Genomic DNA, 14,150 nt, shown 5'->3' with positions numbered 1-14,150 from the left:
AATAAACAGGAACCTTGGCAGAAAATTCATCTTTACCATTTGGACCCTCCCCGCCAAAATCAATTGCAGCATGTCCCACCTCTTAAGATCCTCTCTGGCCTCCTCCACCAGCTTCGTTAAGTTCCATTTGTGGAGCATCGTCCATTCCCTCGCTAGCTGCATCCCCAGGTATCTGAACCTATCCCTAGTCACCTTAAATGGCATCCCCCCTAAACTGGCTCGCCCTCCCAACTCAATCACCGGGAGCATTACACTTTGGATTTTGTTTATTGTCACGTGTACCAAGGTACAGTGAAAAGTATTTTTCTGCGAGCAGCTCAACAGATCATCAAGTACATGAAAATAAAATAAAAGAAAATACATAATAGGGCAATACCAGGTACACAATGTAACTACATAAGCACTGGCATCGGATGAAGCATACAGGGGTGTAGTGTTAATGAGGTCAGTCCATAAGAGGGCCGTTTAGGAGTCTGGTAACAGCAGAGAATAAGCTGTTTTTGAGTCTGTTCGTGCGTGTTCTCAGACTTCTGTGTCTCCTGCCCGATGGAAGAAGTTGGAAGAGTGAGTAAGCCGGGTGGGAAGGGTCTTTGATTATGCTGCCCGCTTTCCCCAGGCAGCGGGAGGTGTAGATGGAGTCAATGGATGGGAGGCAGGTTTGTGTGAAGAACTGGGCTGCGTTCAAGACTCTCTGAAGTTTCTTGCGGTCTTGGGCCGAGCAGTTGCCATACTAGGCTGTGATGCAGTCAGATAGGCTGCTTTCTGTGGTGCATCTGTAAATGTTGGTAAGAATTAATGTGGACATGCTGAATTTCCTTAGTTTCCTGAAGAAGTTAGGCGCTTTTCCCTACATTCAACATCCCCCTCACCCCTGAGAATGCCCCAAACCTCCCCAGCAGGCCCATGATCCTCTCCGTGCTCCCCAGCGGGTCTGAAACATACAGCAGTAGGACGTCAGCGTAGAGCGACATCCGGTCTTCCCTCTGTCCCCTCACAATCCCTTGCCACTGTGCTGACCCCCCTAAGAGCCATTGCTAAAGGCTCTATAGGCAGCGCAAACATCAGTGGCAACAGTGGGCACCCCTGTCTTGTTCCCCGGTGTAATTCGAAGTTCCGTGAGCTCATGTCATTCATCTGCGCACTTGCCCTCGATGCCACATATAACAGGCACACCCATGCCACAAACCTCGGCCAAGACCCAAACCTTCCCAGAACCTCAAACAAGTACCGCCACTCCACCCAGTCAAATGCCTTCTGCTCATCGACTACCTCCAGTACCTGGCTCCCGGTGGATTCAGGACTACATTTAACAACCTCCTTACATTGCTCGAGAGCTGCCTGCCTTTTACGAAGCCTGTTTGGTCCTCCGCAACCACCCCCGGGACACAACCCTCCATCCTTCCCGCCAACGACTTTGCCAGCACTTTCACATACGTATTCAACAGCGATATGGGCCTTTCCGACCCACATTCCACCGGGTCCTTCTCCTTTTTCGCGATTAACGTAACCACTGCCTGCGTCATCGCCTCCGGCAGCTCCCCTTCCTCCAGCACCTCGTTAAGCGCCCCCAAGAGATGCGGTGACAGGTCCGTCGTAAACTCCTAATAAAATTCTGCCGGATGTCCATCCGGCCCCTGCGCTTTCCCCGACTTCATTCCCCTTATACTATCCAGTACCTCCCTCAACCACAGGGGCTCTTCCAGCACCTACCTCTTTGCTTCCTCCAGCTCATCTAAAAACCGTCCCATGTCCTCCTCTTCTCCCCCCGGGTCCACCCTGTACAATTCCCTGTATTACTCCCTAAATGCCTTCATGTGGGTGGGTAAGAACCGTCCTGCAGAGGGGGGGGGGGGCACTCAGGGGTCTGGCACTGCCAAACCTCTTGTACTGCTATTGGGCTGCAAAGGTAGAAAGGATGTGGGGCTGGCTGGGGAGCCACTGACAGAAGAGGCTCTGTGTGTAGGAACGTCCCTGTGGGTACCACCACTACTCCACTCCCATTCTCCCTGGCCAAGTACTCGACGGGCCCCGTGGTGGCAGCAACACTGAAAGCCTGGAACCAAATAAGGCACCAGTTCAAGCTGAGAGGCAAGTCTGTCTCAGCCCCATTGGTAACAATCACAGATTCATCCTGGCCAGAATGGACACCACATACAGGACTTGGAGAGAGGTGGGGGGGGGGTTTGAGGTTCAGCGGCATGTAATTCGATGGCAGTGTTGCAACCTTGGCGGAACTCCCGAAAGGAAGCAAGCTCCGATATATCCAGATACGGGATTTCCTCCGCAAGAGGTCCCAATGATCCCCCAGTTACCCAGGCACAGCCTGCTAGACAGATTAATATCACAGGATGAGTTAGAGGAGGGAAAGTGTGCAGACATATACTAGAGGAATACTACTGGACAGAACTGGAGGTGGGAAGAGGAGCTAGGTATCGGGAATGGGGAGGATTCTGGAGTGAGATCGTCTACAGAGTGAACTCCACCTCCTCATGTGCAAGGCTGGGCCTGAGGCAACTGAAGATGGTGCACAGGGCACACCTAACCAGGTCATGCAAAAGCGGGTTCTCCCCAGGGGTGGAAGACAGCTGTGAGCGATGCCAGAGGGGTCCGGCTAACCATGCCCGCATGTTCTGGTCCTGACCAAAACTGGTTGGATTCTGAAGCACGTTCTTTGATGTCATTTGCGAGGTCACGAGTGTCAAGGTGGAACCATGCCCACTGGTAGCGATCTTCGGGTCATCAAACCAACCGGATAACTTTGAGGGAAGGGGAGCCGACATCGTGGCCTTCATCTCCCTAATAGTCTGTCCACGACTCCTACTTGGGTGGAGATCTGCAACACCGCCTGGGGCTTCGGGCTGGTTGGCAAATGTGGCGGAACCCGAGGCGAGAAAAAAATCCAATTTGCCATCAGAAGGTCCGAAGAAGGGTTTCGCTCCAGGTCAAGACAGTTCACCGCCTCTTTAAAGACCTGTTCGTGACCAGCAACTGGGAAGGTGGGGTGGGAGAGAGAAGAGAAAGGCAAAGGGAGCTGGGGGTAGGGGGAGGGTGACGTGAACACTACTGAAACCTAAAAAACAACAAATTGTTTGCACTACATTCGTTATACTGTGTGGTAAACCACTGTTGCACTTGTATTAAGTGATGTAAGGTAGGACCTGTACTACAGGTTCACCGGTAGTCCCTGCCTGCTGGCTCTGCCCAGTAGGTGGAGTATAAATATGCGTGTACTCCATTCAGCAGCCATTTTGCCAGCTGCTGTGGGAGGCCACACATCTTCGAGCAATAAAGCCTCAGTTGTATCCAACTCTAGTCTTTGTTCAATTGATCGTGCCTCAATTTATTGCTCTAAGATTTTCTAAAAGATGGACCTCCGAATCAAACCAGATCCCCTGCAGCTGGATCCGCAATCAAGCGATGCCAAAAAGGACTTTAATCACTGGCTAGCTTGCTTCGAGGCGTACATCAACTCAGCGACCACCCCTGTTCTGGAGGCTCAGAAGATACAGATCCTGTACTCAAGGTTGAGCTCCAACGTGTTTCCGCTGATCCAGGACGCCCCGAACTACGCCGACGCCATGGCGCTTCTCAACGAAAATTACGCACAGAAAACGAACACGCTCTTCGCCAGGCACGTACTCGCCACTCACTCTCAACTCCCTGGTGAGTCCATAGACTTCTGGCGGGCCCTAATCCCACTCGTCCGGGACTGTGACTGTCAGTCCATTACGGCCACCGAACATTCCAACCTTCTTATGTGGGACACGTTCTTAACGGGGATTGGGTCGGACCTCATACACCAAAGACTGTTAGAAGGGGCCACGCTCGCCCTAGCTGAAACAAAGAAGCTAGCGCTCTCCATGACGGTTGCCTCACGTAACATTCAGGCCTACCCCACCAGCTGCGTGGCCCACCCCTCCTACCCCTCATGGACCCCACAGACGGCCGCCCCAGCGGGGGCCTAACCCAGCCAGTACGCCTACGCCACACACCAGCCTGCGCACCTCGGGGGTCCCCGATGTTACTTCTGCGGCCAGCAGAAGCACCCTCGCCAACGCTGCCCGGCCCGCGCTGCCCTTTACAAGGCCTGCGGCAAGAAGGGGCACCTCGCCGCGATGTGCCAGGCCCATGCAGTCGCCGCTATCGCCCCCACCCCCCTAGCCTACACACAATGGGCGCCGCCATCTTCATCTCCCCGGACCACGCACGGCCAGTGGGTGCCGCTATCTTCACCTCCCAGGGCCACGCGCGGCCAGTGGGCGCCACCATCTTCACCACGCACGGTCAGTGGGCGCCACCATCTTCTCCCCCTCAGTCCACCTGCGGACCAGGACCTGGGCCCCCCAGGCTCCCCATCATCCGACGTCAGCGACGACTGACCATGACTCGCCTCAGTGACGATCGACCAGTCTCGTCTGCACAACCTGGCCACCGCATTACCTGTGTGAAAATCAACGGCCACGTGACCTCTTGCCTGCTGGACTCCGGGAGCACCGAAAGCTTCATACACCCGGATACGGTAAGGCGTTGCTCCCTCGCGGTACACCCCGCCAACCAAAGAATTTCCTTGGCCTCCGGATCCCATTCCGTCGCGACCCGGGCGTTCTATACGGTCACACTCACGGTCCAGGGTGTAGAATTCAGCAGCTTCCACCTCTACGGCCTCCCTAACCTCTGCGCTGCCCTACTACTCGGCCTGGACTTCCAGTGTAACCTCCAGAGCCTAACCCTCAAATTTTGCAGGCCCCTACCACCCCTCACTGTGTGCAGCCTCGCGACCCTAAAGGTCGATCCGCCTTCCCTCTTCGCCAATCTAACCCCGGATTGCAAACCCGTCGCCACCAGGAGCAGACGGTACAGCACCCAGGACAGGACCTTCATCAGGTCAGAGGTCCAGCGGTTGCTTCGGGAAGGCATTATCGAGGCCAGCAACAGCCCCTGGAGAGCTCAAGTGGTAGTCGTTAAAACTGGGGAGAAACACAGAATGGTCGTGGACTACAGCCAGACCATCAATCGGTACACGCAGCTCGATGCGTACCCCCTCCCACGCATATCTGATATGGTCAATCAGATTGCACAGTACCGGGTCTTCTCAACGATAGACCTCAAATCCGCCTACCACCAGCTCCCCATTCGTAAATCGGACAGTCCATACACTGCTTTCGAGGCGGACGGTCGTCTCACTTCCTCAGGGTTCCCTTCGGCGTCACTAACAGGGTCTCGGACTTCCAAAGGGAGATGGACCGAATGGTCGACCGGTACGGTTTGCGGGCCACCTTCCCGTACCTAGACAACGTCACTATCAACGGCCATGACCAGCAGGACCACGATGCCAACCTTCTCCACACCGCCACTCTCCTCAACCTCACCTACAACAAGCTGAAGTGTGTGTTTAACACGACCCGTTTAGCCATACTCGGCTATGTGGTCCAGAACGGAGTTCTGGGGCCCGATCCTGACCGCATGCGCCCCCTCATGGAGCTTCCGTCCCCCACTGCCCCAAGGTCCTCAAACGCTGCCTGGGGTTCTTCTCGTACTACGCCCAGTGGGTCCCAAACTATGCGGACAAGACCCGCCCACTCTTTCAGTCCACCCATTTTTCCCTGACGGCCGAGGCACAGCAGGCCTTCACCCGTATCAGAGCCGATATCGCCAAGGCCGGGATGCATGCAATTGATGAGACACTGCCCTTTCACGTAGAGAGCGATGCATCAGACGTCGCCCTAGCCGCCACCCTCAATCAGGCAGGCAGGCCCGTGGCATTCTTTTCCCGCACCCTTCATGCCTCAGAAATTCGGCACACATCCGTCGAAAAAGAGGTCCAAGCTATCGTTGAAGCTGTGCGGCATTGGAGGCATTACCTGGCCGGCAGGAGATTCACTCTCCTCACTGACGAACGGTCGGTAGCTATCATGTTCAATAACACACAGCGGGGCAAGATCATAAACGCTAAAATCTTGAGGTGGAGGATCGAGCTCTCCACCTATAATTACTAGATTTTGTATCACCCCGGCAAACTCAAAGAGCCCCCAGATGCCCTATCCCGAGGTACTTGTGCCAGCGTACAAGTAGACAGACTCCGGACCCTGCACGACAGCCTTTGTCACCCAGGAGTCACACGGTGTCATATAGGCCTGCCACCTGCCCTACTCCGTCGAGGAACTATGGGCAATCACCAGGGACTGTCAGGTCTGTGCGGCGTGCAAGCCGCACTTCTACCGGCCGGACTGTGCGCGCCTGGTGAAGGCCTCCCGCCCCTTTGAACGCCTCAGCGTGGATTTCAAAATGCCCCTCCCCTCCACCGACCGAAATACCTATATGCTCAGTGTGGTTAATGAGTACTCCAGGTTCCCCTTCGCCATCCCATGCCCCGACACGACGTCTGCCACCGTCATCAAAGCCCTAAACACTAGATTCGCTCTGTTCGGTTTCCCTGCCTACATCCACAGTGACAGGGGATCCTCATTCATGAGCGATGAGCTGCGTCAGTTACTACTCAGCAGGGGTATCGCCTCCAGCAGGACGACCAGCTATCACCCCCGGGGAAACGGGCAGGTAGAGGGAGAACAGGACGGTATGGAGGGCCGTCCAACTGGCCCTACGGTCCAGGAACCTCCCAGCCTCTCACTGGCAGGAGATCCTCCCTGATGCACTCCACTCCATTCGGTCACTGCTGTGCACCGCCACTAACAACACACCCCATGAAGGTCTTTTTGCCTTCCCCAGGAAGTCCACATCCGGGATGTCGCTCCCGACTTGGCTTGCAGCTCCAGGACCATTCCTGCTCCGCAGGCATGTCCGTCTCCACAAGGCGGACCCGTTGGTGGAAAGGGTGCAATTGCTTCATGCAATCCCCAGTATGCCTACGCGACGTACCCCGACGGCCGCCAAGATACTGTCTCCCTCGGACCTGGCACCAGCAGGTTCCACACACACACCTCTCTGGCCAGGCGCCCCCCTCCCCTGGCGCTCCCAGCATTAACCCCACCAGGACCATCCGTCCTTCCCCTGCCCACGCCCGAGGATGAAGAGGATTTCAGCACGCTCCCGGAGTCACCAAATATCAGGCCAGCATCGACATCGCCGCCACCGCTACGTCGCTCCCAGCGGAACATCAAGGCACCAGACCGGTTAAATCTCTAACTGGCACCGGTCTTCAAAAGAATTTTTTTTTTCTGATCAAATATAAATTCATTGCTGTATATAGTTCTCCACCACCCCCGCCGGACACAATTTTAACAGGGGGTGAATGTGGTAAACCACTGTTGCACCTGTATTAGGTGATGTAAGGTAGGACCTGTACTACCGGTTCGCCGGTAGTCCCTGCCTGCTGGCTCCGCCCAGTAGGCGGAGTATAAATATGCGTGTCCTCCATTCAGCAGATATTTCGCCAGCTGCTGTGGGAGGCCACACATCTTAGAGCAATAAAGCCTCAGTTGTATCCAACTCTAGTCTTTGTTCAATTGATCGTGCCTCATACTGATGCTCACAAACTGTATGGTCATTATTATAACAATTATCCCACATCAGGCTTGAATAGAACATATAGTTAGCACAAAATCAGGTTCAACAGGGAGTTTGGCAGAACCAACTTAAACTGAATCATTGGATTTCAGATTAAAACAGGGACATAAAATAACTATCAAGCTGACTGAGAGGCATTCACAAGTTTTCAAGTCATACTATTTTCTAAGCAAATGAAATATTTGGAAAAATACTTCTGCACCAAGGAGAAACAGTCCATAATAAACATCAATAAAAGATGATTTTTGAACTTGTAAATTACTACATTTGCTTGTTTTTAAACAGAAATCTGTTCAGATTTCAAACTGCTACAGAAAGCACGAGATTGCAAAAAAACAATTTATTCAGGTCTCAACACATTGCAGAAAAGAAAAACAGTGGAGCACTCACAGGTGGGACTTCCTTCCACATCCTTTCAGTCTTCGTGCTGAGGTTTCCTGAAATTCATTATGTATTCCTGTGCCAATATAGTTCTTGAAAACACAAGCTTCCAAGTTTGCAACACACCCAGTGAACAAGCTTAAATCCCCATTACAGTTCCAAACTTTGCCCAACTGACACAGCAGGTGATAATTTACTTTAATTGGGGGAGAGGAAACAAAACAAATCAAGGGGCTGTTTAGCACAGGGCTAAATCGCTGGCTTTGAAAGCAGACCAAGGCAGGCCAGCAGCATGGTTCAATTCCCATAACAGCCTCCCCGAACAGGTGCCGGAATGTGGCGACTAGGGGCTTTTCACAGTAACTTCATTTGAAGCCTACTTGTGACAATAAGCAATTTTCATTTCATTAACCCCACCTGCTGATCAACTGCTGATCCCACAAGCAATTTAATTAAGAACTGGAGTAATTATTTTACATAAATTGTTACAAGTGATTCAGGCTGGGAAGTATGTTTCTTGGGGTGTTTATTTGCTGTAACCTGTTTTGAGACATGTTTGTAATAAAATATATTTTTAAAATATATGATTCAGGGAAAATCTCAATGCAAACAGGATTTACAGGCCTAAGTTCTGCTCTGAAGCTACTGTGAAAAGCCCCTAGTCGCCACAGTGAAGATGTGCAATGTTTGGGAGAGGGATGATCTTATATATTAAAAGCCAAGAGTCGTGCTGAACATTTAAAGTACATCTCATTTTTATTTTATGCACTGAACACTGTTTTAATGTTGATTTACAACTAGTTGCAAAATACCAGCTTGCCTGCAGTTACACATCTGGGACAGCAATATTCGTCAAAGTATGTTAAGAGTAAAATGTAAAGAGGCTGCAGAAAGCAATTCTTTTTTGTATCTTGGCACTTTAGATAAATGTCTACACGTGAATCACCAGCTATTCAGAAGTTTGATGATCTCTGCTGGTTTCAGAATAATATGGTGAACGATTAATTCCAGTTTGAACTAATGAGGACCCAACTTAAATCGAGGCTTAGTGGAACACAGCTCAGAAAGCTGTTCCACAATAACATAGACAAAGTTAAAAGACAAATCTAAAGAGAACCATTTACCTTCTTAAAAGGACAATTCAATTTAACAAAGTCTAAAAAACTGATTAAAATTAATTTTCAAATATCACTTATTTCTAGCTAAAATAAAGATCTCCGTAAGAAAAAGCTTGAGAAGTTATCAACTCTCTCGACGTTTATTCAAATAAAATGATAGCTGTGATAAATTTCCTTTGCAAGCTCGACACATTTCTCAAACTGGCCTTGCACAGATATTATTGCAAGTTATTTTTGTTAGTTATTCAAATCATTTAGTCTTTGTATAATAAGTGAGAGTTCCCCAAAGCTTTACCATTTCACAAGTGTCCTTCAGCAATCCACAGAAACTTTCCCAAAAAATTCCGAATGTATTCTTTGAAGAATGTGCATCAACCCAGGCTTCTTTTATAAAAAATTGCTATTGTTTCTTCTCTCCTCTTGGGGTGCGGTGTCATGGCCAGCTGTACCCTGCTACTTCTTCCATTTGGACACCATCATAATAAGTGGATGAAAGGTGAAGGATGTTGTTGTGGGGAGTTGGGGGAACATCAATCCCAATATGCTCATTCAAAGTTACATAAGTGCATTTCCAATGAAATAGTCATCAGGAGTGGGAACTGTGTCCAATTTTCCTGTTTTTAAGCTCGGGTTGCAGGAGACCACCTTGACTGAGGTCAACAAGCTAAGATTCTGTATGGCTGAGCTAACAAATGGATAAATGCACTGAGCAGTTCAATGCATATCTTTGAATAGAAGTAGTTCTGATCAACAAGGCGCTTCACTTGACCATCCTGTAATCCATCTCCCCAACAACTCAAACAATAAGACACAGCATCAATTATTAACATGATTTCTGGCAGAATAATTTGTCATGGGCTCATTAAGCAAAACTACATTTCTTGGGTGGTAACGCTGGGGTACAGGTTCCTCACGTCCTATTTTTGGTAGTAATGAATTTCCCCTGGACGTTTGCTGCTTTGACTTTATCGGTGTTTTCTCCAAAATGGTTATTTCCAATAATGAGCCATTTTGTTGTATTTTCTTTGGATGCTATGCCTCATTGTACTTGCTTCTTGCAAACAAAACAGATTTATTTCTGGAAACAACACCGCATTGATGAAAAGGCCAATGACACTCACAGGTGGGAGAATATTTATGTATCCAATCCAATTATGTACACACTGCAAAACTGATCAGGGGCCGCATTTAAACACAAGGTCATGGTTTGAAGATTTAAGTTACAAGGAAATCAATGTTCAGAACGTCTTGCTGGACATCAACAAAACACATCTCCTTCACTTTCAGCTGAACAGGACACTGGACTTTGAGAAGTATCTCAAACCGTTCGTTGAAAGACATACGGTGTACAATGCACAAGTAATCAAGCACACTGACTAGATTTGTCTTGCTTGTATTCCTGCATCTTTGTTTTTTGGATACATACTTGCCCTACTTTAAGAGTCAACACAAATTTTATACATTTATTAGCTAGGTGCGAACAATTATGTAGAACAACCTGAAAGGATCTTTAAATACCATCTCTATGAATCAAGTAAATCCAAATGTTATTCATTAAATTAGGAGATACAAGTACTGAAGCTGCAGCCTAAACTTGTGCACAGAATTGGCATTTTCACTGAAGACAATATTGGGCAGGATTCTCCGTCCTGCTGCACCCGTTTTCGGGTGCGGTGCGTCCCCGCCGGTAGCGGGCAATGGGGTTTCCGTCCCGGCAGCTAGCCAATGGGGTTTCCAATTAGTTAATTAGGAAAATCCGCGGGCGTGAGTGCGCTGCCGGCGAAATAGAGAATCCAGCCCAATATTTTCCAAATCATTAATGCTTATTTATCTAAAGTAAAACATCTGGCAAGACAATAATTCCATATCATGTTGGAGCAATGTCCCCAATCGCCAAAAGGTTCAACTGGTCAAAGTACATTTTGTTCATAATATCTATTGTTACTGGCGCCTCTATTTAAAAACATTTGGGTACTCGACCCTAATCCAAATAGTCCGATCATTTTAGAGTTTGGAAAGTATCATACTTGTGAGATTACAAATAAGGAGCAAACAAAACAAAATCTAGAAACGGATGTTTTAACATTTTGGTGAACACAAACATGTTGAGATCTCACTGTCACAAATAGTATGTAATACTGAAACAGAACATCAAACAGGCTAAACATTGACAGGCCAAGATCCGTGGGCTAGCGATCAGTTATGGAATTGTAATTGTAAAAGGAAAGTTATTTAAAATGGGGTAGGATTTCCCTTTTTCCTCCTGCAAATGAACAACAATTAACTGGAGTGACTTGGGAAAATTTGCACTGCACATTCACCATCACGTTTGGCGAACAGTCCTGGCTGGCTGTTTTGTTAGGCGGAGAGTAGAGATTGTGAATTTCGGAGATTAGTGCAGTGAAAGCAATAACATGAACCTAGCTTATCCTATGACATTACACAATTATGTGATTAAACCAAGTCAGTCACACATCCAGCCCAGTGCAAAGTTAATAACACACTGCAGCACAGAATAGAGGCGAGGAAAAACCAGACTTTTCAAGCCAAGTATAAAAATTACAGACTTTAAAAGTAGTCGAAATTAACAGGACACTATTGATTGACAAGTCTAACCGAACTTCATGTCAACTATAAATGAACTGTTCTTTACTTTGTGCCAATGTACTTTTGGTCCCAGAATGTTAAGATTTTACCATAAGATACTTCTTTGCATCACAGTTTTAAACCAGTTCTGCTTCCACAATGAACATGTCCGTAGCATTTGTTTCCAGTGTGTAGCCAGGAGATCATCAGTCAAAATACAGTCCATAACTTTGATCTGTTATGACATGGCAGATTACTGCATTGCACTATTTTTCTGTTTTTGCCAGCTCTTTTCCCGTAGGGTCAACTCAGCCTCTGTGAAGGAAGCTGGTCCCCAATTTGTGATCAGCTGAGGACCCTTTGAACCTGCAAGAAGTAAGAAACAAACAATCAAAATGAGTAATCCACAGGGCACAGGGTAAGGATGACTCGTTGAATAAAGTAACGTAGGAGTAACTACATTGTATTTCGTTGAGGTATAGAATGATGGAACGGGTAACAGCTCAACATTTTAAAAAATTTCCTTCTGTGCTGTATTTCTGACTCTCTTGATTCTGTTCCTATATGCTTGCTCCCCTTCTCTTTCCAAATGGCAGAGCTCATGGGTGTGGAAGGCACTGTTGAAGAAGCCTTGGAAAATTACTGCAGTGCATCTTGTAGAGATACTACTAGCACTGTGAATCTGTGGTGGAAGGAATTAACATTTACCTTGGTGAATGGGGTGCCAATCAAGTGGGCTGCTATTTCATGGATGACCTTGAGTTTGAGTGTTGTTGGGGCTGCACTTAACTAGGCAATTGGAGAGTATTCCGTCCTGACTTGTGCCTTGTAGACGATGGTTCGGCTTTGTGAGATCAGTTGATGAGAATTCCCAGCCTCTGATCCGTTGTCGTACCCACAGTATTGCATTTATATGGCTAGTTTAGTTAAGTTCCTGGTCAACAATAACCCGAGGATGTTGATGGTGAGGGCTCACTGATGGTAGTGGTTAAACTCTCTTTTGTGAAGGATAGTCATTTCCTGGCATTTGTGTGCAGTGAATATTACGTAACACTTATTAGCCTAAGCCTGAATATTGTCTAGGTTTGAGTGTGTAAGCATGCACCACTTCATTACTTGAGGACTTGTGAATGGAACTGAACACTGTGCAATTGTCATCAAACATCCCCATTTCTGACCTCATGATGGAAAGAAACTCGATGAAGCTGAAGAAGACTGGGCCTAGGATACTGCCCCGAGGAGCTCCTGCAGTCATGTTTTGGATGACTGGTCTCCAAAACTACAACTTTGTGCTGGGTGTGATTTCCATCAGTGGTGATTTTTCCCCCTGATTGACATCAACTTCCATTTTGCCACGGCTCCGTGATGTCAAAACTTGGTTAAAAGTCACACTGACCTCATCTCGGGAATTCAGCTCTTTAGTCCACACTCGGACCAAGGCTGCAATGAGTTCAGGTACAGAGTGGTCCTAGTGGAATACAAAATGAGCATCTGTGGGCTGGTTATTATTGAGTAGGTGCTGCGTGACAGCACTGTTCATGACACACTTAATCACTTAGCTGACGAGTGAGTGTAGAATGATGGGGTGACCATTGGCTGGATTGAATTTATTCTGTTTTTGTGGACACGATATTTCTCGGCAGTTTTCCACTTTGTTGGGTAGATGCCAGCATTGTAATTTTACTGGAACAGCTTGACTAGAGGGAACGCCGAGTTCTGGAGCACAGCTTTTCACTACTACAGTCGGGATGTTGTTGGGACCCATCGCTTTTGGTGTCAGGCTACAGGTACAACAAGTAATCAGGAAATCTAAAAGAATGTTACCATTTATTGTGAGGGGAATTGGTGCAAAGGGGGGAGGTTATACAGGACATTTGTGAGACTACATCTGGAGTATTTTCTACAGTATCGGTCTCCTTATTTAAGGAAAGATGTAAATGCGTTAGAAACAGTTCAGAGTAGGTTTACTGGACTAATACAAGGAATGGGTGGGTTGTCCTTTTAGGAAAGGTTGGAGAGGTTAGTCTTCTATCCATTAGAGTTTAGAAGTGTAAGAGGCGACTTGATCGAGACCTTTAATATCCTGATGGGTATTGACAGGGTGGATGTGGAGAGGATGTTACCCCCTGTGGGAGAATCAAGAACTAGGGGCCAGTGTTTAAAAGTAAGGGGGTTGCTCATTTAAGACCGAGATGAGAAGAATTTTTTTCTTTGGTCTCTGGAACTCTTTTTTTGAACATTCCTCAAGAGGCAGTGGAAGCAGAATCTTTGAATATGTTTAAGGCAGAGAGAGATAGATTCTTGATAAGCAAGGGGGTGAAAGGTTATCGGGGCAGGCAGGAATGTGGGGTTGAGGTTACAATCAGATCAGCTATGAACTAATTGAATGGCGGAAAAGACTGAAGCGGCCGAGTGCCCTAATTCGTATGATCGTATGTAGCTGCTTCTTGATATCTGATGTGAATCAAATTGGTTGCAAAACTGATATCTGTGATGCTGGAAATTTTAGGAGGCCAACAAAATTGTACATTTGGCACTTCT

At 48.0% G+C, this 14,150-nt stretch overlaps 1 protein-coding gene across 2 annotated transcripts in view; it reads right to left on the bottom strand.

Annotated features, from left to right (window-relative positions):
- Positions 1 to 8,638: 8,638 nt before the first annotated feature.
- LOC140384635 (switch-associated protein 70-like) overlaps positions 8,639 to 14,150 on the bottom strand; it is a 297,297-nt gene continuing 291,785 nt past the window's right edge. For both annotated transcript variants that reach the window (XM_072466523.1, XM_072466524.1), the window contains one exon: positions 8,639 to 11,975. In XM_072466523.1, the coding sequence (XP_072322624.1) occupies positions 11,918 to 11,975 (58 nt within the window). In that variant the 3' untranslated portion in view covers positions 8,639 to 11,917. The remainder of the gene's footprint in view (positions 11,976 to 14,150) is intronic.

The sequence above is a fragment of the Scyliorhinus torazame genome, chromosome 10, assembly GCF_047496885.1.
Source record: "Scyliorhinus torazame isolate Kashiwa2021f chromosome 10, sScyTor2.1, whole genome shotgun sequence".
Lineage (NCBI taxonomy): Eukaryota > Metazoa > Chordata > Chondrichthyes > Carcharhiniformes > Scyliorhinidae > Scyliorhinus > Scyliorhinus torazame.
Note: the sequence above shows the minus strand (reverse complement) of the source record. Positions and strands in the feature narration are given on the sequence as shown.